Source organism: Calidris pugnax, unplaced genomic scaffold (assembly GCF_001431845.1).
Source record: "Calidris pugnax isolate Ruff unplaced genomic scaffold, ASM143184v1 scaffold219, whole genome shotgun sequence".
Classification (NCBI taxonomy): Eukaryota; Metazoa; Chordata; class Aves; order Charadriiformes; family Scolopacidae; genus Calidris; species Calidris pugnax.
This window is the reverse complement of record NW_015094507.1, coordinates 10,364,764-10,387,795: the sequence shown is the minus strand read 5'-3', so window position 1 is coordinate 10,387,795 and position 23,032 is coordinate 10,364,764. Positions and strand designations below refer to the sequence as shown.

Genomic DNA, 23,032 nt, shown 5'->3' with positions numbered 1-23,032 from the left:
ATTTTGAGAGAAAAAACAAACCAACCCTATTTTATGACTCTTGCTGGGGCTTTATTTTCTTTTGAAACTCTAAATGCTATTATGAACCCTCTGAAACGTAAGAATTGTAAAAGTTTGCCTCCCCCTTCCTGTGCCTTGGCTGAGCCAGAGGAGACAAGGTGCCCTGGGTGAGAGCCTGGCTAGTGACAGGGCACCACATCCCTCCTCCACCTTTGGGTTTCCCTGGTGGAAAGCAGCACGTCCATTAGGACACAGTTACATCTGAGGCTGAGTATCTCCTCTCTGCACGTTTCTTTATGTCCCTGACCCGGTGACGGGCGCAGAGTGAAGCCACCACAGGGTGATGGGTGCTGGTGACTGTCCCCTCTGCTCTCCTCACCCCGCCTTGCCATGTTCCTCCTGCCAGGCGTTAAACACTACCACTCGCAGGCGTTTAATTTAATGCTATAAATACTGGGATAAACTGAGATGTTGGCGGCGGTGGGATGCTTGAATATCGGGTGCCCTCTAGTGGGGCCAGGGCAGGCTGGGATCCACCGTAAAAGGGTCTCGGTCCCAAGCACAAGGTGGGTTTTTTGTCACTGCTGTGACAAAGGGGCACCTTGTCAGTGATTTAAAAAGCAAAACTCAAATGTACTTTGGCCTGTGGCAGTGGGATATCGGCGCAGAAGCTCCCGCTGTTTCACCAGCAGACCTTGTATATGCTCACACCGAGTTTAACTGACATAGGAAATCTTACACTTTGATGCTACATTTTATAACAGAATCACAGAATCTTCTAGGTTGGAAGGGACCTTAAAGATCATCTTGTCCAACCGTCGACCTAACTGACAAAAATAGACACCCGCACAACAAACAAGAAGCACCACCATCACTAAACCATACCTCCCAGCTAACTACCTTGTCTCTCTTTGGTTTTAGATGCTACAACTGTGGTGGCCTCGACCACCACGCTAAAGAATGTAGTCTACCTCCGCAGCCAAAGAAGTGCCATTACTGTCAGAGCATCATGCACATGGTGGCGAACTGCCCCCATAAAACTGTCTCGCAGCAGCCCGCTAGTTCTCAGGGAAGACACGAAGCTGAACCGCAGCCTTCCACTTCTGCTGTCCCAAGAGAAGGGGGAGGAACGCACGGCTACTCGTCTCCATCGTACTCTCAGGAAGGCAGGTCGGAGATCTCGGAGCGCTCGGGCAGGTCACCACAGGAAGCTTCGGCAAGTAAGTTGTCTGCGTCGCCCGAAGAACCGAGCAGAAAGGGGCCTTCTGTTCAGAAAAGGAAAAAAACTTAAAGCGTTTGTCATAACTTTCAATTTTCTTTATCCTCTTGGGATGTCTACCTCATGCAAGTACAGGGGAAATAATTTCATTATCAGTAGCTGACCTGGAATTTTAACTACTGTTGAGGAACTGTGAATTTTTTTTTTTTCTTTGATAGACAAATCACTCCAAGCAAAATACATTTGAGCAGGGTGCATTACGTTTTACCTTCTGTGTGTGTGTGTATGAGTGTGCACGCGCGTGTGTGTATGTGTACATATCTATAAATATTTTTTTTCCATCAGACCACTCTCCAGCTCCCACAAGACATTACTGTGAAGCAATAGGCACAATACCCACAAAAGTTCCTGAACTCATTCCTGGAATGTATTTCCAAATGTGTTAAAAAAAAAAAAAACCAAACAAGAAAACCCAAAAAATCTCACTCAAAAAAATCCAAACCAAACCTGAAAAACCACACGCAGAACTGAGATCAAGACTGTTACTTCTCTTATGAACCAAAGGATACTTTCATATTTTAAAGCTGCCATATGGTACTAAAGATACTAAGACATCCCCCATGCCATCAATTTGAGTTATTTTCTTTCTCATCTCCACAAAGTATCAAAAGCCCCTCCCCGTGCCCATGCAGTGTCATGACTCAATGTGTCTCTTGTTGCCACCATCCTTTGCTGGTTGAGGAGTTTAAAAGCTCCAGAAAAGACAATGAATGTGTAGTTTCTGTGCTGGTTTCTCAAAATGTTTTGTTAAATTAATATGGTTGTAACTGTAATTTAGATGATTGTTGTGTAGGGGAGAAGGTGTAAGTTGTTACTGAACAGACCCTTTGGAGTGGTATCAGGATACCATCCTGTTTAACCTTTTGTATTCTGTGACCATTTAGGGGACCTTGGTGGCAGTAGTAGCAGCAGCAGCAGCAACTTCTCTTGGTCCCAAGTAGTGCCCCTCAATTTGAAGGGACTTCCCCCTTGTTTTCTGTTGAAATGCCATGGAGAGAACTCCCTAGGGTTTTTTGTTCTTGTCTGTTTTGGTTTTAAAGAAAACGAAATGCAAAGCTAATGAGATCCTGGAATAAATAGTTTCTTAAGAATAAAGGTAGATGGGTACCTGGGGTTGCTCAGTCAGTCTCCCGTGCTGATGGTACAGCATGTGTACAGCCAAGGACAGGTGTCTGCTGCAGGGAAGCCTGAGTGAAGGGACCTGCAAATTTTCCAGAAGCCCTGGGCGTCATCTGCTGCTTGTGATTTGGAGACTGTTGCTGACCAGCCTTGGTCCAGAGTGAGCTGGGACCACACACTAGTGCATTAAAGAGGAGAAAGATTGGTGGCCTCAGAGCGAGACTCCCTGGGCTGCAGCCCTTGCTCGGGGTTAATAGAGTTGGAGCCTATCAAAACTTCAAGTCGCTTTCCATTTGTAACTTCTGAATTACCAAGTCATACGTAAGATAACGTACTTTGACAAATCCCATTGCGGATGTAAGTTAATTAGAGAAACCTGTATAATCCTTAACATTGGCAATAAACACAGGCTGTTAAAGCTTGAAAGAGTCAGGTAGGTTTAAGCTCGGATAATCAAACGAAGGAAACAGCCTGCACGAAAGGCTGCGGAGAGCCAAAGTCCTACCCGTGGCAGCTCTTTGGCAGCCAACGGCTACCACAGGTACGTGGCTGGCTCCCTACACAGCCTCCCCCTTCCCACTCGTCCTGCCAGAGGAGACTTTTACTGTTGCTGCTGCTGCAGGTGGTCATCAAACGCCTGAGTGAAGGGCACAATTTCAAGAAAATTATTTTGTGTGAATTCCTTGCCAGTGTTTGTGAGACTCTCAATGGTTTATACTGAAGTTCTCAGTGTACTAATGCAAAGCTTACCTTTGACGATATTGAATGTGATATATCTATAGAGAAGAACTTCCTTGCCTTACGTAAGGATAGTAAACTTATTTAAATTATGTAGACAAATCAAAGTGGCATTGCTTAACCTTCTAGCCGGTGTGAAAACCAGGTTAAACAGCAAAGATGCAAAACTTAGGTCACTTTGAAAATTTAAACCAAAGTTCCTTATAGAAATAGGCAATTGTGGATTTGAAAACTGGTCATTCCCTGTTTATATGTAAGAAGTTCAGAGCTGAGATAAGGAAATATTTTCAACATGCAGATTTTAATTGGTGCTGTTTGAAATCACCACGTGCACCAAAGTCAGACTGAACTCTAAGAGCACATACCAAACCCTATCTTATTGTTGAAAGCTTAAGGTTTTATTTTTATATATTAGAATGTTATCACTATTACATAACATACTCAGGACAAAGAACTTTGCTCAGGGAATATACCATGTGATGTTGTGTTTTCTTTACAGAATAGTCTACAGACCTGCTTACTCAGAACAAACCAAATAGTCTTAGACCTTTTTATCTCTATATAAGTATTATGTACTGATATTAGTAACTACCTCTGAGTTGACATAGACCTACATTTCTGATAATCAGATCTCAGCATTTTGTATTTTAAGTTCCTGTGAAATGATAAAGTGGTATTCTGTACTGGTTGCTTATGTGAGCATTTGTGTCTTTACATTCACAGGGTCTGAGTTTTCAGAGATGCTGGGCTCCCACAGCTCCCACTGACCTCCAGTTGGAGTTGCTGGTGCTCAGCTTTTCTAGGAGGGGAGGGATGGGGGGGTGGAGGGGGAAGAATAAAAACACAAAAGCATCAAGTCCACTTTGTTTACATAGGTAACAATAAAATTATTATTCTGTTTACAGCAAAATGCTACCTCATATTTACTGCATAAACACACCTTTGTGCTGCTCTAGCCTTAAAGGTGGCTGTTGATCTATGGTACATACTTTTTATCTGTACTAACTATGTAACTGATCGCTCACCACTGCATATGTTATGGCAAATACTTGTTTAAGATGAAGCATCCATTTGAGATTATGAGACGTTTCCAAACATTTCTTTGAAAGTTTTTATTTTTCTGTCTAAAGGATTATGGGCACTGTTCACGAAAACAAATACATCCTCCAGAAGAGACAAAAACGTACATGCCTAAGTTAAACATATAGCAGCAGAAGCTGCGGCAGGTAACTACTTAGCACTGGGCTGCAGTAGAAAAAAAATATCTATATATGCTTCTTCAATAGGCTGCTCCAAATAAGCAAAGAACCCTTTAAAGAAAGAGGCACAGACTGAGTTTAGGATTCTTCCTTCATGTCTAAGGACAAAATTAATATTCTGCAGCATTGGCTCAGCCTAGATTTGCCCTATTCACCAGCCTGTCCTTGCCAGAATGCTTCACAATAGAACTCGTTTGAGTAGAAATAGTTCAAATATCTGCTCAGAGAGATGTATTTTTCTCCTAACAATACTGGAAATAAGGTTAAACCTGGAACAAGAATCTCTCTCCCTCCCATCGTCCCATCCCAGAATACTCAGCTTGATTATCAGGAGGGACATTGTGAGATACTTTTTTACTCTCCCCCCAGGAGAGGTCATGGGATTTATTTACCTGCCACAAAAGTTAGTCCATGAGGAAGACTTGTATTTGGAGGCAGAGCCAAATAACTTTTTGCTGCAGTTGATGGTAGATCTGGCATTGTAATACCATTTGCAGTGTTTTGCTTCTAGCCAGCTTTCAGGGAGTGCCAAACACCACATTTGGATCCTACCTCTTCCCTTTGTAGGCCACCCTTTTCAGCCCAGTTTTACTTTGCACCAGTGTTATCCTGGAGTTCCTGCTTAGTCATACTTAGTTTTGTGAATAGAGCCCCATAAAAAGTGTTTATAGATCTTGTAACATTCTTTGTAAGAAGAATTATAAAAGAACATGGGAAATCTCATCGAGTCTTAAATTTAATTTAATTAATTTATCTGTAAGAAATGTTTATCATAAAAAAAATATATATGTATTCCCCTGTGCTAGATATAAAAGTAATTGGGAAGATATGTACATGTGCAGATGCACTGATTTTAATTTTCTAGAAGTCTTACTGAGATTTGAGTATTGTTTTAGAGACAAGCAGAGCCTTGTTAAATGCATCGATCTTATTTTGCTTAGTATATCAACAGCCTCTTCTTTAAGATCCGTTGGTTGTGTTACCCCTGTTACAACTGTTGACTGCTAACAAGAGGTCGATCTGTGAACACATGCTTCTTTTTTTATAATAAACCAGAGCTGTATATTAGCAGCTTTGGGAGTGTTTTTATGAGAATGTTGAAATGTACCAAGGTATTTGCTACCATTGTCGTTGAACCAAATGTAAGAGCAACCATCTTTACAAAGGATAATGGTTTTGACTACCTCTTGGATTACTAAGTTAAGCAACAACTGGCTGACAAACATCACCAGACTGGCTTAAACTAGTATGTGTTGCTTGTGGTAATAATAACAATAACCATACTAGAGACCAAAGTGAACACTGATTTCTATATGTCTTTAATACTGTGTCTTATCTAGTGTTTTTAAATTATCTTCTGTAGTATAGATTACCTCATTGTCCATTTTGACTTGTATGTTGTTTACAAGGTGAAATAAATGAAAAATCACTTGAATTTTATGTTTTAAGAAAAAGACAGTGAGTTGAAGTTCTGAAGGTCGTTTCACCTGTTTACTGTCTTGAGGGACTAAAGCACTGATTGCCTTTCTACATATCATGTATTTTATATTCTCATTTCATGCCTAATGTCTTTTTTTCCTGTCAGTCATGGATATTGTGAGGTTTAAAAGAATTACTTGATTAAAAATAAAACATATAACGTTGGCATTTACAGTGGGCCTTTGAGATTTTATTTATGTGATAAAAAACCACCGTACAGTCTCGGGGAAGACTTTTCATACACACCTATGTTCACTTAGTTTTAGGCTATTATCTTCAGAAAAGATAATTTTAGTTATATAAGCTGTTGTTGGGAGGAGGTAGGAATAAATTATTAATGCGTACCTGGATCATACTAGCAATGCTGCTGAAATTGCACCCCAAACCCTATTCAGCTATTGACATTAAACTGCAAGATTCTAGTTTTTAGTATTTATTCTCTGTGAGAATACACTGGTCATTAAAGTTAGCAGACATTTGGGTTATACTCTGGGAGGAAAAGTTTTTGGTATTTAAGGCTCATCCCATATTTGTTACTTCTTCCATAATCTCTAAGTTTATACTTATCTATTACATGCTTAAAATTATTTGAAGTTGTTTCTATTTTAGAAATGACAGTGCTGTCATCTACCATCACCTGGAAATTCCATCTCTAAATTACATAAAGTGTATTAGTGAACTGGAAGGCTTATATATGATAACTCCACTGCCTCTGTTTCAATACAAGACTCTACATATAGGTAATTAATAGGAAAATCTAACAATCTCCTATTTGTACAAACATCTGCATGAAGGGTTACCATCTACTCACTCTTCTAGTCACATAAAACTTCATTTACTTCCTCCCGCACACCCAACCCCTCTAATTCATGGCCTAAGAAAAGAGTGAGCTACTAACGTGTCCTGAACAGACATCCCATCACATCCAGTCCTCTCCCCACCCCACTCCATCCTGCAGCCAGATGGTTTCATCACTTTGTGGAAAGGGGAAGAGGTAACTCTGAAGCCCCTTCGCTAAGATCTCCCACATGTCCCACTTCTCGGGCCGGTCACAAGGAGCAAGGCTTTCTTAAAACATCTCACAAGAGCATTCTTTGAAGAGCACAGTTCACTCTGAACACACAACCTGCCTGACCCCAGTTTTGCAGCATGTAACACACCTTGGGCTTGCCAGCATCTAAATTCTGCACCACCTCACAAGATGACACAGGAGAAAGCCACCTCAGGGAGCTGTGAGCAGCTCTGAACGTGCAAAAAGCCCTTAGAAGCAAGCAAAATGGAGAAGCCTCCTCTCCAGTCTAATAGTGGCTGAAACCAAACTGCCAGGAAGAGCAGCAACACCTGATTCTTCCCACCTGGTCTCTAACATATGCATGCCTCCCTGCCAGAGCATCTGGAGGTCAGTGGTCTTCAGCCTTTGTTTTAGCAGCTCCCCCAGACAGTTAAGAACTATTATCTTCATGTTAGTCTTGTGCACTGTGCAAAGACAGATCATCAGGAATACCTAAATCCACTGCCACAAGCCAACCCGCCCCTTCCGAACCATGCAGAGAAGCTGTAACTGCCACACGACATTAACAACAACATTGATTCACACCAACGAGAAGAAATTCTTGAGTTGAAGTTTCTGCATTAGTCAAAAAAGTAACATCAAAATCACAGCAGCCCTTTGAAATAATTATAAAAGCAGCACGTTCATTTTCTTCCCTGTTCTGTAGCTCTTAGGACTCATGCTTCCAGGCTATTTCCAGCCTTTCTGTAACCCTAAGTGCCAAAACAAATGTAGCCCTTTTTGAAAGAACTGTATTTTTTCCTGCAATCCGCCGGGACCAAGAGCCGTTTGCACAAGCCAGTCATTTCAAAATTACTCTTAATTCATGAAAGGCTCCATACCTGGCCCATTCCCTCCACACGAGTATTCTTTTCCCCTGATAATAAAAAATATCCCAAATAATTTCACATACTTTCAAGTTGCTTAGATACTTAACACTCCCCTTTCCTCTACACTTGTTCAGGAAGAAACTCTGTGGCGGAGCAAGGGCACCCGTTCTGTGGATGGCCTGCTCCTGTTCATTGGTATCATCTAGGTGATGTCCTGATTAATTAATGTACTGAATTATCATGTCCTAGGTTCTTTAAAGCAATTAGCTAATGCCCCCACACACACCAAAACCAAACAAAACAAAATAAAAAAAAAACAAAAACCACACCAAAAGACCTTAGTTGGAGCATTCAAAATATTTGAGACTATCAGACTAAATAGACATTTTGCGAAATATTGGCTGAAAGTTACTGGAGGAACTTAAGTTGAATTTGGAAGTATTTTGGAAGCTGCCTATGAAAGAAAGCAGAAATGCCCCTCCCTCCCCAAGGCAGCACAGCGAGGACGAGGGCTCCAAGCGCAGCAAGTTCCTTTCCATCCCACCCCTGTTCCTTTCATCTCCCCCTGACCTACACTGACAGCTGTGACAAAAAGTCACAGTCAAGCCTGCTGAACCGTAACTTCCGTGGGGTTTCAAGGCTGAAGTTTCTGGAAAGCAGTTGTCTGGCACAAAGCTGGGCAGAGAGGAGCAGAGGCTCTCCTCATGGGGACCTTCTGCTTGGCAGCCACAGCGCGGGAGGGTAAAGGGGGCAGGCACAAATGCCACCCTAGTGTTCCTCGAGCCACAGGAACTGTTTTGGTGTTAGTGAAAGCCAAGGGGAATTCAAGCAGAAGGATTGCAGCAACAGGCATAGGGTTATATGGTTCCAGCAGCAGGTGATTTTAAAAAAACAAACAAAAAAAAAGAGTATGGGTTTCTAGCCCATCTGACCAAAGAATCTGGAAAAACTGGGATTACTGGCACCTCCTGGAGCTTAGGGACAGCCTATGAGGGATTTCAGGGAGCAGCAGTAGGCTCAGCTCCCCTTCCACTGGGTTGTGGTAAAGCTCCATTTCCACACCAGGGGCTAGAATTGGTTTTGCCAATGGCTCATGAAGAAGAGGTGTCCCTGAACTGGCCCCTCTACTAAAAGCTACAGCCTTGTTCCCCTGAAGCTCCTGAGTCATATTTGTGCTCTTGGTCATTCTCAGCAGGCACCAGAGAGTGCCATTAGCCATACTGGTGTATCTGGAAGTGATTTAACACACACACTCACATGCTAAAGGCGGCACATGCGTCAGGAGGAACACTTAGACCATCTCACTGAGGCATTTCACTTTGGTCTTCTGAAAGCCCTGGACAGGACAGTTTGGCCGTGGGGACTTTGCTGTGGGCAGGTACAGCTTCCTGAGCCACACTAATGTTTTGGCTAATTTGGGAAGGGGAAGGCAGAGATTCTCCTTTCTATCGGCTTACCTTTGCACACACACCCCGTTTTCTTTTTACTAACATTTCTCAACATTACACTGTTGGATGAAACAGCAAAAAAAACTAACCTGAAATGAGTATCAAATTTGAAGAATTTGTCAAGCAATTAGGAAAATTGCATACAGATGTTAAAGCAAGCTACAAAACTGCATTAGAAGCATTAGTTACATCATTACCAGACAAATCTCACTGCTATTACTGAGCAAGTCACCTCACTGTTCTGAGTGATGACAAGACATAGGCACTTAGGGCTGAAAATGTTTTTCCCCACTGGGGCCAGCCCTAGGGATTCAGGCCAGCCCCATGCCAGGCAGCAGTGCCTAGAAAACGGAACACATCCTGCTGTTTCTGTCAACAGCTCAGATCAAGGATGATCACTCCCTTCAGTGGACATTTGAGTACCACACATACCCACCATGTGCAATTTCCTTCCCTGTGTTCTGTTTAACTGTTTCCTTGGGTGCTTGAACGCTTTTCATGGAATCACAGAACTGTCAGAGTTGGAAGGAACCTCTAGAGATCATCTAGTCCCACTCCCCTGCCAAAGAAGGGCTGCCCAGAGCACATCACTCAGGGCTGCACCCAGACAGGTCTTGAAAATCTCCAGAGGAGGGGAGACAACCTCCCTGGGCAGCCAACAGGGCTCTGTCACCCTCACCATAAAGAAGTTCTTCCTCAGATTTGAATGAAGCTTCCCATGTTACAGCTTGTGCCCATTGCCCCTTGTCCTGTCACTGGGAATCACTGAAAAGAGTCCGGCTCCATCCTCTTTCAGTCCACCCTTTACGCACTTGTGAACATAGATAATATCTCCCCTCAGCCTTCTCTTCTCCAGGCCAAAGAGCCCCCTGTCTCAGCCTTTCCTCATAAGGGAGGTGCTCCAATCCCTTAATTGTCTTAGTTGCACTACACAGGACTCTATCCAGTACCTCCCTGTCTCTCTTGAACTGGGGAGCCCAGAACTGGATGCAGTATTCCAGTTGTGGTCTCACCAGTGCAGAGCAGAGGGGGAGAATGACCTCCATCCACCTAATCCGAGCACCGAATCCTAACCACTACACACATCACATTGGCCCTGGAGCACACGCTTGTAGCTGTTCCCTAGAGCACTTCACAGGGCTAGGTTTTATTCTGCACCTTTTTTGTCTACGTATGTGCTAGACCCATACCACAGGTACACAACTGCCGCAATGAAGGACACATGTCCCCTCTGCTGTATCTGCAGACCATTAGCTAGAGTGGCTCCCAACCCAGGGAACACCATTGCCCAGACTTTCTCCTGCAATTACTACCTGCAAGGACAGGAGGGTTCTTATAGCTGAACTCAGACCAGACTAACCCACCTTGACACAAAGAACAGACCCCACCATCTTCTCTGTGATGATCTGCTGTGGTCATAAGAGCATCAAACCCATGAAACTCTCCCTCCTTTCCAAGTGGAGCCATCAGCATATCTTCCTGACTTCAGGCTGCGGTGAGAACATCTAAGACAAGAACATCTGTAAGATGCATCTTTGGTAAGAACAGCTGTGTCAGATTCCTGTTTGGGGCTATAGGGCAGCTGAAAACCTACGAGCTTTTAGCACCAAAGCAGCAGGTGGGTTCTGTGCACCATCTGCTTTTGTTTCAAAAGTTTCCCCTGCATGTGCAGCTTCCAAATGGATGAGCAGAGCATCGTATGCTGGCTGGTACCACGTACTTTAACAGCAATAACTGATCCCTACCCAAAGTTAAGAGAGGCCAAGAATATTGCACCCTGAGTCGGTACTACTGAGCAACAACCACCTCTGCAGAACACCCTTCTCGTGGGTGCTGCGTTCTGCTCAGACCTCACCACTATTCCAGCTGAATAAAGGATTGCAAAGAGGAAGGTAAAAACCTGTTCCTAGAAACCTCCACTGATCCACAGATCCTCCCACAGATCCCAGAAAGCAGGGAGGGGCTGAAATTCCAGTTCCCACCCCCAGCTGTTAGACCAGGTAGCAGCATCTCTACGGATAGTGACACAAAACCTCCTCTATTTTGTTTATACACAATTTCCTGTGGTTCGTTCAGCTTGACAAGGTGTCAAAGTTGGGCATAAGATTTTTCCCAACAAGGCTGTAAGATAAACATTTCCTGACCACTCAGGCAACCGGTAAGCTTTTGGAACTGGGAATGCTAATGGGCTGATCTACCTCTGAGGCTTAGACAAGTATTTTTCTCTGCCAGCACAAGAAGTTCCTCAGATCAGAGGCATTGACAGTGCTTTCCACAGAGCAGGACTAGGACTGATTTCCAGGTGAAGTTTTCCAGCAAAAAATTAGCCTACATGGATACCTGGATACGAGGAGCTACAGCTAGACAGAGGGACACAAGAGGCATGGGGAAGGTAATGGAAGAAAATACACTGATGAGCACAGATCTTGACCCCTTAAGTAAGACAAGAGATTTTTTACCTTGCAGCTAAGAGTCGCAAGTAGTTACCAGAAAAGCCTTGTCACCCCTGTGAGTCACACAGGGAGATGCTACACTAGTTCAAAATAAAAACAAAATCATCCATTTCCTGGAACGCTACCACCACAAAGTGTAAGACAGAAAGTGAAGTGACAGGATACAAGAAAAAAGGGCTGGTGAGAGAATAAAGAAGGTCAAGAGTCTCTTTCAATTGGTTTCCCCTGGCTGCAGAGAGATGCTTGGGCTCCTTGGGTCACCCAAGGCCCCCACCAGATCTTTCCAGTCCTGTGCTGGCACCTCCAGGATCCACCCACACTCATCACCCAGCACCTCTTAAGTGTCCATCTGACCTATTCCAGAGGGGTTTCTGAGCCTGGTTTTGTCCCTGCTGAGACAAAGGGGGAAGGATTTAGGTCACTGTGAGCTTTTGTCAGAAAGGTTCCCTAAATTAGCTCCTCTATTTGAGATAAAAGGAAGAAAGAGGTCCATCTTTATTTTCCCCATTCATCCGTCGTAATTACTCCGTCTCATCCCTGTCTGCTATTCACTGGCTCTCAGCAAGGCCCCGGCAGCCAGGTCACAGGTCAGTGCAGAGGACGAGCCTCTGCTTCCCTGAAAAGGATTGAAACATCTTAAGTGCAGCTTCCAGAAAGTGCCCATCCGTTCTGTAAAAATGGGCTTGGCGAACCACACCAGCAGTGACATGGCGAGGAGACCAGGGACCTGGAAATCACTGCCCCTACACTTCATTCTCAGGATATAACTTGTTTTTTTCAGAGTCTCAGGACAGTCAATGTACCCCAGACCTCTTTATTGTGCACTGCTTGATACCTCCAGATTACAGAGCAAGGTATTTGCCTTGCAAATTTTCAGATCTACTCATCCGCCTCCTCTGTATCTTTAACTATTTCTAATTCAATGCATAATTTTGCTTCTGTTGTTATTGTCATTAATGATCTCTGGGCAATTGTCCTTTTCTTCTAGGGCCTAGGAGAAGGTTTCCCCTGTACATTTCACATTACAGCTGGCACTGGACATGCGTACAGAGGACCACTGCCTGCACAACAGGCACCACACAACCTTGCTATGTTCACAGATGGTTACAGGTGCTGGAATTGAAAGGTTCCACTTGAAATTAACTCACACGGATCATCAGAAAAACTGCCTTGCATGCACTCAAATGGACATGGGGGGAATCTCAGCTAACCAGAAGGAAATGGCAGTGTGGGGGTTTCCCAGTGTAACGTATTGCCCTTTGGCTCTGACGCTTCAGCCAGGATTCACGGAAGCACAGAAAGCTCCTGGCAGTGCCACTGGAGAGCACGGACAAGGCCATGTGAGAAAACATATAAGCAAACATCCAAGGGCATTCACTCTGTTGTGGCATCAGTGCCAAGGACCCAGCTGGAGTGGCTTTTCTAGTTGAAAGTACCACAGCATAAGGTGACAACTTCTGGTGCAAGCAATAGATGCAAAAAAAAATGTTAGCTCTGAGGGTAGGCTGGAAGAAGCAGGTGTTGATGTCTCTCCTTTTACAGGGAAAGCTGGCTCAAAGGGACTAACAAACAGTTGTTCTCCAAGTCCAAAGGAGAGGGAGGAAAAAAACCCCACTAGATTCAGTTTCCTCTTGCAGCAGTTTTAAGCAGGTCAGCAGGAGGCAAGTACTGAACACCCACCTATCCGACCTTGAGAGGCAGGGATTCCCAGGCTGGGCCAGACAAGCCCAGAAGTGGGTTCATTTTTCCTTCCCCTACCCCATTCTGAAGGGGCCAGGGCCACCAGGGAAATGGCAGAGCAGCCAGCTGGGATCTTGAATGCCTTGGGACCGCCACAGCATTCGTTGCCAGAATTAATCTGCTGCTTCCCTGCTACGCCGCACAAAGTACTGAAATTGTAGCAAGGCAGGCTTTGATGAGAAATGTCCCATTTACCTGGCCATGAGGGCAACACTCACTCTGCAAGAGCCATACTACAGATGCCAAAAATTCCTTTAATAACAGCTCAGTAGATGTCACTTTTTTGTCTTCATAGTACAAGCCAGAACTGGGCTTGAATATTAGTGCATTAAGGTTAGTACACGTGGTATTCAGTCAACAAAGCTAGTAAGGAAGACAAAAAGAATGCAAGAACACACATAAGAGGGTTTGATTTTGAAAACTGAAGTTTAGTACTGGAAAGTGCCAGATGACAGTGGAAATTCTCCGGAAACACTTCCCTCTTTGGAAAAGAAAAATAATTTTTTTCTTGACTCCAAAAGCCATTAAAATATTTCCTGTACTGTTTAAATACATCATCTCCTTTTCAGCTTGATTCCATTGGGGATTTCCATTACTTTCCACAGTCAGCACCTTCTAGTACTTCTAAATGTGCTGTACAGTATGATAAATGTCATGCTGGACAAGAGCAGAACTCAAAGCAACTGCTTCAAGACACAAAGAGCTTAGTGATCATTCTTTCCATTACATGATTAAGTTACTCACTGCACAATTGATTTTTCCCTTGTCTTTTTTCAGTAGGCTCTATTGCCTCTAACTCAGGGAGGGACAGCATCTCTAAGAGGAAGACAGGAATTGGGAAGAGAGTTGGGAGATTTAAGTTGCACTATCACTTGTAGTATGCTGTCATAGCTGTGTACTTCTTTAATGGGAATAGCTCTCTGCTGAGGTTGTGCAGGGGTAGATTACAGATTTACCGATTATCAAAACAGCTTTCTTCATTTTAGTAGTTTCTCCAAAAGGTTTATGGCCATAACTATACTTATTCACCCCAGCCTAGAGAAATGTTACCTCCATCACTTCAGGCACTGTGAGACATACTCTACGCTCATCTGGCTCGTCACCAGTCTTTGCCAAATTGGTGTCTTTCCAATTAACTGATTTTTTTTTGCATTTGCAAAAAAGCATGGGAGGTTTCTCCCCAGTAGAGGCTGCTGTTTGTCCACATTCCTGTCTTCCAACATGAGCAATTTATAGACTTCTCCTCTGCTGAACAAAACAACACGAACTCCAGGGTGCTCTCACACATAACTCCTTTCTGTTACAGCATCTGACCATCGATCAGAGCTCAGCTGTGATCAGGCCATCAGGCCGTGCTGGAAGAAACCCTTGGCTGAGTGCAATCTAGAAGCAGTTTAGGAACCAGCTTGGCCATAACGCTGCCTCCCAGCTCCACCTTCCCTGACCCTGAGAAGGTGCCTGCAGCAGAGAAGAGTTACCAATTCAGTTCTCTTTGCTGCTTCCATTTTTAAGGTAACATTCAGAAAGCAATCGGTCTTCTGAGATGCTTATGATGAGTGGAGATAACATTTAGCAGAGTCTCCATCCGTTAAGAGAGTCGTTATAAAAATAACCTGGGTTGAACTGAATGCAACGTAAGCAGCTTGTAGACAAACTGTTAACTAGCTCCAACTGATTGATTTAAATGAATATAACAGAAAAAAAATCTATGGATTCCACAGTAATATCCCATGGATACATAACCACCTATGTATTCATGTACTATTTAGGACGCAAAGTAAATATGCTGAACCCAAACTGTTGCCTGTTCTGTGAAGAAAACCAGGGTTCTCCACCCCCTAAAACAAAATGTGAAAAAGTAAGCCCCACTCATCTTGTTACAGATTTGCTTTAGCAGGTTATTTAGGGATATTTATTTGTCTCTTGGCTTTTCACCTGTAGGGGCTCAGAGCCCCTGTTTCTAGGACAGAGCAGCAGAGGGAGCAGACATTCGCTGCAGGGTGCCGAGAAGAATTCAAGTTCTCCAGGAATCACAGACTAAAAAAACATTTTCTTGGTCTTTTACTTCTGCCCTCCTCAAAAAGATCTCATAGTACTAGGTTAATGCAATTAAAGGATGTCTGAGACACACCAGGAGAGGTTTTTTGGGAAAAAAAAACAAACCCACAGCTTTTTGACAAAGTCCATCCTTTTTCTATTTAAATAACAATTTCCTCTTTAACATTTAAACATTCATATTCTGTAAGGTGTTTTACAACACATCCAGTGCATGTAAAAAAACATTTTCTATTTAAACACACTCAAAGTCAAAAGAAGCAGTAACCTATTAGACAGTTAATGCTCCAAATATAACGCTAATGATGTCAACACAAGGTTTTTGCTGCTGCTAATTATACAGTTTAGTGGTGACCATATAAAAATCTACAAATAAGCATAATAAACTTTCCTTCAATAACCGTCCCTACACCAGATGATGTCTAAAGTAGGAAAGAGAGAAGGGTGGAGCAAAGGGACAGGCAGCCAGACAAGCCCCACAATGCTTGTGTGAACTTCATTTCTCTACAGGGTTTCCAGAAGAGCAACTCAAATTCCCATCCTTGCCACCAATCATCATTTTGTTTTAGACAAAATTATATCATTGCAACTCCTCCTTACACTTGCAAGGATGAAATACCAGCTGGAACACAGGACTAAACCTGGCCTTATTTCTAAGAAGGACAGATCCCTGTGGAGCTGTAAGCTGCAGGGACTATGCAGACCATTTGCTCAGGATCACTTACCTCTTCCCAGCCATCAGAGGACGTACACCACAGCAGCAGCAGTTTAAGCACATCGCACAAATGCACCTTCAGTGGATTTCTGCCAAGCACAGAGGATGATCCACCTCAACTCCAAGAAGACAGAGAGCACCTCTGCCATATCCATGGGCTGATTTGCTCCTCCTGGCTCAGCTCACTCCTCTCTCCTCACACCCAGCCAAATGAACCAGCCATCTCCACCTGGGTTTCCTCCTTGCCACTGGTCCTTGTGCAATCCCCATGCAGAGAGAAAAACACTGTTTCCCCCAACCTAGCTCACTGCTCTGTCCTGGCTGTGTTTTGGCACAGGCCAATGGTTGTGGGCTCCAGGAAAGGGAAATGGTGGTGGAGGTGTGATGGGAAAATGTTAACAGAACAATAATGCTGTGATTTAATGTTGTGATTTGCTTTCTTCCAGTCCTCAGGAACCTGTTGCCAGCAGGTGTCAAGGGAGGTGATCCTTCTCCTCCATTCAGCACTGGTGAGGCCACACCTGGAGTGCTGTGCCCAGGTCTGGGCTCCACAGCACAAGAGAGACATGGGACCTGTCTGCCTTGGCAGATTCTCCACAACATTCTAGACCTGAACCCCCAGCAAGCAGGTCAGGTTGGCAGCTGAGGGTGTACTGGAAAGAGAAATCCATCTTCTCAAACTACAGTGACTTGTTTGTGTAGGAAGCACAAGTTACTAAAGTGAAAAAAAAAATATATATATATACGGAGGGTTGGTTTGTGTTTAGCAACACCTGCAGCAGGGCTGGTTCTCACCCTTTTGCCATCTACATGAACTTCTGCAGTATATGAACCTTCCCAGTCTGAGCAACTCCAATCAGATAGCTGCCCAGGGGTTCTTTTACTTCTGCCTAGACAAACCTGTCGTCATAAGTCACCTCCACATGAATGGAGTAAGAACAGGAATGTGTATTCATTGTGTTAGAGCATTTTATATACTATCAGTTTCACTTCTTCCCTACACCATAAGCCGTGTTGCCTGCTGCTGTGTGTTTTGCATCATTTGGAGAGAAGCCCAAGTACACAGAACAATTAAAAAAAACCCACAATGTAAAACTCCAGAGGGTGGTGTGATCAGGGAAATAATTTTTTAAAAATTGAAGGAGAGCTTGCTTTCTTCAGCATTTAGAAGTGTAGGAGATTCATATTTCTTCACGGTATTTTGGCAGACAATGTCTATACTATTAGTAAATTCTTTAGTCTTCTGGAGTAGAATAGCAGCAAACACAACCGTAATGATGCAGTTGCATACATGTGGGTGCATGTCAAGAGGCATCACTTTTGATCTGTTCTTTGCTACAAAGGATGACGGGGAATTGTTATCCCAAAAGCACTTTGCACAGGAAATCAGGATGTGGCCGTAACGGATATTAATCTCCCAGGAGTGAGCTAAGGAGGACTTCAAGTACAGTAAATTGTGATGGCTGGGCAGTACTCATTTGAGGCATCCGATAGCTGAAGTAGATGTCTGGAGACTGTAAAACAATTTACGTTTATCCTTGTGCAAACCCCTAATTTCTACTTGAGCTCTGACTTACAGGTCATAAAGAGGTTTCTGGAAAAGAAAGCTCTTGGGCCTCTAGAGGTATTTAGCAAACACACTGACATGACATGGCATGGCACGGTATGGCATGGCATGGCTGTATACTTAGATTTGTACCTTATTTTACATTTGTAAGTGCTAAGTAAATATTCTTGTGGGCTAAAAGCTGATACTTAAGCTCACTGGAAACGCTTTATTCTAACTGTAGTGAGAATAACTTTATCAACTGAAAAGCAATTTGTTCTGTTAAATGGCCCAACAAGAGCCTGCCAACTTTTGTTTCTTTGTCAAGCTGTTCCGCAGTGCTCTCCTTTTTGAAAAAGAAGTACAGGGGCTGTATTGCAATCAATACTGAGTGATCCTGCAACTTTTGCTTTCGTATTACCTCTCTGCGCTCTCTAATGACTCTCATATTATCATCATCATGCTCTCAGGAAGTTTAAATGTCAGGGCTAATTAATTAAGATGGTTTGTCTTCTCTTATTAATCCCTTAAGTACTGAGAACCCATTCCCCTTTAATCAGAAGCAGCTGTGACCAACATGGCACGAGAGACAGAAAAACAACGTTTTACTCCGAGGGACTTCCTATGACTATGTTTTCTGAAACAATCATTAGAGCAACTGTTGCTGTGATTCCGGTAATAACGTTAAAATGTGTCCCTACAGTTTCACTTCCCGAAACTCCATCCAAATGATTTGTGAATGTATCTGTGACAGCCTATCATGCACAATGTTGCTCAAGAAATTGCTGCCTTCTGCATGGGAAGATACTTTCCAAGTCCTTACTTTTGCAATAGGCTGTACCCAGATGCTGGGAATTTACTGAAGAACTGAGCCCTTGCCTTTTGACTGTATCAGCATTATTAGCATTGCTACTTTTTTTTTTTTTACTGAAGTGGCTCTTTCGTTAGTTTTGTTTGTTTTGCTTTTTAATGCATATATCAAATAAAGTACCCTATTTTCCACAGGAGATTATAATTCAGCTGCACTTATTTCTTAAGGAGAAACAGTATAGAAAAATTAATAAAGCATTTAGCATTTGCATACCAGTTCAACGTATTTCTTTTTAATATATAATAATTAATATAATTCTTTTAATATAGAATTTAAATACATTTGGCTTGCTTATAAAAATGATCATTTAAAAATCAGGGTTATCTAAACTACATTCATGTTATTGAAATAGTTTTGATCATTGAATTGACCTGTTCTAAGCTTGCTATTGAAGGTCCCTTCAAACCTAAATAATTCTATGATTCTATTTACTGCAAATATCCATCACGGACTAGAACCTGTGAGTTGGTTTTCAGCCTGTAGAAACTCATTGTGGGTAGTGACTAGCACTTTTCTTTATGTTAACCATAGTCCAGAGGTTCACCAGCTCTGCAGCTGGAGCTTTTTTTTACGTGCCTGACTTCTCAGGTGCTGGGCTACAGCTGGTTTTCTGAATGCTCTCTAAATGCCCGAATTAATTTTTGCAATCTTTGGACAACTCGTTCAGAGGGGATTTACCTCCTGGGGCAGGAGTCTACAAGGTCCTGTGCGCGTGAGTTACAGCTGAAGAGATGCTGGGTCAGCTCCACATGAAGTTCATTCCACACAATTTAAGAGTAAGACTCACAGCACTTCGTTAATGAGAACAGGACAGAGTCTGAAATGACTCTCCAGGACAATTCTTGATACAGCTGATTAACACCTTTTAGTTCAGTCTCCCTGAAAAACATGGTTCTCAATATGTGTTCTGCTACATCTATATAAATGGACTGAAGTACCTTCCTCTTTTTTTTTTCCTCACAGGCATTCTGGTTAGCAAGAACTATTTGCTAGTGTAATTAACCTCCGCTGCGTAGTAACAGTTGTACCAACAGAACATGATATTATGACTTAAAAGTATATGTTGGTTTATATTTTATTTACTAGTCACACCTTGAAATGAGCTAACAATGGCTTTACAACCCATCCTCTACAAACACTCCTTTCAATCTGAATTATTACAGGATGCTTTTACTTGCCTTCTGCAATGCCCAAGGAAAGGGGTGCCTCATTCAATACAGAAAAGCAGGCTGCAGTCTATTTTACTTCTGTTGTCTCCGTAACAACTCTATTTGAAAGAACAGGAGAAGAGCTAAACAGACTTTGCAAGTTGGGTTTACCAAGTAAACTTATTTGCTATTAATTTTACCCATTCATCAGGAATTTTAAAATTTCCAGTTACATGTTTTTAGGCAATGTAATATAATGCTTCTTGTAGATTAGCACAGTGATTTATCGTTATTTGCACTGTTATTGCTGTAGTATCCGTAGCACGTGTGACAATTTGCAGGCTCAGAGGTGACTTGGTTCTTGTTCCCAGCAGACAAGAGTTTATGGTCCTGGAGCTGGGGCACACAACAGGTGCCCAGAGCTCTGCTCCTGCAGCCCCCCCCCAGTTTTTAAGACAAATTTTCTTCAGGAGATGCAATCTCACCAGGCACTGAATATTGCTTGAATTGATAACAACACATGAGAAATTATTCTGCTGGAGAGAATTATTCTGAAGGAGAAGAAAAGAAATCACTATTTTTACTTCAGCCACTCTGGGTTTTCTGGTTATTGCTAAACTCTATGAGGTCTATTCCACTAGCTTGGATTTCCTCTTTAAAGGAGTTTGAAAACAGAAGTTTGGGAAAATTACAAAAGAACATGGCTTCCCGTAGCTATTCATAAGTAAATTAACAAAATATTTCCCATTTCCTCTCTTACCTTCCCAGTAGCCAAGAGGTAACCTCAGAGATGTATCGTTTTAAATATACATTTATGTTTTAGTTGCTGAATCCCAGTTGTACCCCAGTAGACTCGCAACTGATCCTACCTGTCATTTTGGTTTATCAAACCAGTGGTTCTGAAAGCTGTTCCAACTAACTCCCGTGCCCAAGTTATAACAGCTGCAAGAGGACTTCCTATTTTCTACCTATGAAGACTTTCATAACATTAAATCAGATTTAGATGATAAACTACATCAACTCCAACAGAAGCCAATGTGCTCTCTTTTGCATGTGTGGCATAGAGAGATTTTAGATCTATTTACAAAACTTAGTAAGTATGTCTCACCTCTGTGTGACATTTGTAATAATGCAAAACTGACTGCATCACAAGACATATTGATGTAATATTAAATACTGGATTTAAATTCACAGAAGCAGGACTGCTGACAACACAGGTCAAACTTCCAATCATTTATCTACACATTTTGATATTGCACAAGCTTTTGAGGAGGGAATAAAAGGGTTATATAAGTCAGATGCAGGGTGATTGAAGGAAGCTTTTTCAGGATAAATTTTACAATTAAATTGGAATGACAGAAAACAGAGCAAAACCACACTGACACCTCTGATTGCTTGAGAGTTTATGCCAAACTTCTAGTATTATATGTACTGGGGTTTTGTGCAATTTGATAAATGGAGCAGTATCTATTTCCTGTTACATGTAATAACAATACAGTATTCGTTGCACAACAAATTTCAAGAACTGTCAAAGCACAGCAGAGTTACCATCCATATCTCTCCACGTGTCGCAGACAGGCCTTCTACAAGTGCCTCTTACAAAGGCTTGCCAATGCCTCCTCCCGTTACAAGACTGTGTTTTACTGCACTTGCAGTTCAAACCTCAAGTGTCATTTGTACCACTCATACTGCTGTGTGGAAAGGTCAATCCAGAACAGCTCAGTCATTCCACAGATAAGACCCAGGAAAAGCATAGAATTCAGTGTAATACAGTTACCTAAAGAAGAATCACAGAATCTTCATGGTTGGAAGGGACCTTTGAGATCATCAAGTTCAACCACACACACACAAAAAACCCCAACCAACCAAAAAAACCACAAAAATAACCACAAAAACTCACAACAGAACCCAAACCAACACACACACCACACCCACCCACAGAGAGAAAAACCAACAATCTTGGGCATTAGAGCATGCCCTGAAGTGCCATGTCTACACGGTTCTTAAATACCTCCAGGGATGGTGACTCCACCACATCCGTGAGCAGGCTGTTCCAGTGCCTGACCACCCTCTCAGTAAAAAGTAATTCTTCCTAATATCTAATCTAAACCTCCCCTGCCACAACTTCAGACCATTTCCTCTGGTCCTGTTGTTAATCCCTTGGGAGAAGATGCCAACATCCACCTCTCTACAACCTCCTTTCAGGTAGTTGTAGAGGGCAATGAGGTCTCCCCTCAGCCTCCTCTTCTCCAAACTAAACATGCCCAGTTCCCTCAGCCTCTCCTTGTATGACTTGTTCTCTAGACCCCTCACCAGCTTGGTTGTGGACACACTCCAGCACTTTAATGTCCTTCCTGTAGTGAGGGGCCTGGGACTGAACACAGCACTCGAGGTGAGGCCTCAGCAGTGCTGAGTACAGAGGCACGATGACTTCCCTACTCCTGTTGGCCTATTCCTGATACAGGCCAGGATGCTGTTGGCCTTCTTGGCCACCTGGGCACACTGCTGGCTCATGTTAAGCCAGCTGTCCACCAACACCCCCAGGTCCTTTTCTGCTGGGCAGCCTTCCAGCTGCTCTTGCCTGTAGTGTTGCCTGGGGTTGTTGTGACTGAAACGTAGGACCCGGCACTTGGCCTTATTAAACCTCATTCCATTGGCCTTGGCCTATTGATCCCACCTGTCCAGATCCCTCTGCAGAGCCTTCCAACCCAGATCAACACTCCCACCTAGTTTGGTGTCATCTGCAAACTTACTAAGGGTGCACTCAATCCCCTTATCTAGATCATCAATAAAAATATTAAACAAGACTGGCCCAGAACTGAGCCCTGAGGGACACCACTGGTGACTGGCTGCCAACCGGATTTCACCCCATTAATCACAACTCTCTGGGCATGGCCATCCAGCCAGTTTTCTTACCCAGTGAAGAGTACACTTGTCTATGCCATGATTCGCCAGCTTCTCCAGGAGAACGTTGTGGGGGACGGCGTCAAAGGCCTTACCAAAGTCCAGATAGTTAAGAAGCTAAGGCTGGAAAGGCAATGTTAAATTGAAATATTTTGGGGAAAAAAATTGTAGGTAACAGCAACACGGCTTTGGAAATATGGTTTCAAAATTTCCCACTGAAGAACACCAAGATACAGGCTTCCAAGAAAGTTACAGAAATGAAACTGGGGATATTCTGCACTAAGTCCCCAGAAATTTCAGGCTAGTCACTCATTCAATATAAATTTACGATGGCAAGAGTCATAGTAAAAATAAAGCAAATACCCATTTCAAAAAACAAAAGTAAAACTCACATGAG

The 23,032-nt window shown here is 43.0% G+C and overlaps 1 protein-coding gene across 2 annotated transcripts in view; it reads left to right on the top strand.

Annotated features, from left to right (window-relative positions):
* The window catches only part of LIN28B (lin-28 homolog B (C. elegans)), a 78,202-nt gene extending 75,190 nt beyond the window's left edge, over positions 1–3,012 (top strand). For both annotated transcript variants that reach the window (XM_014964382.1, XM_014964381.1), the window contains exon 4: positions 922–3,012. In XM_014964382.1, the coding sequence (XP_014819868.1) occupies positions 922–1,291 (370 nt within the window). In that variant the 3' untranslated portion in view covers positions 1,292–3,012. The remainder of the gene's footprint in view (positions 1–921) is intronic.
* The last annotated feature ends 20,020 nt before the right edge of the window (positions 3,013–23,032 follow it).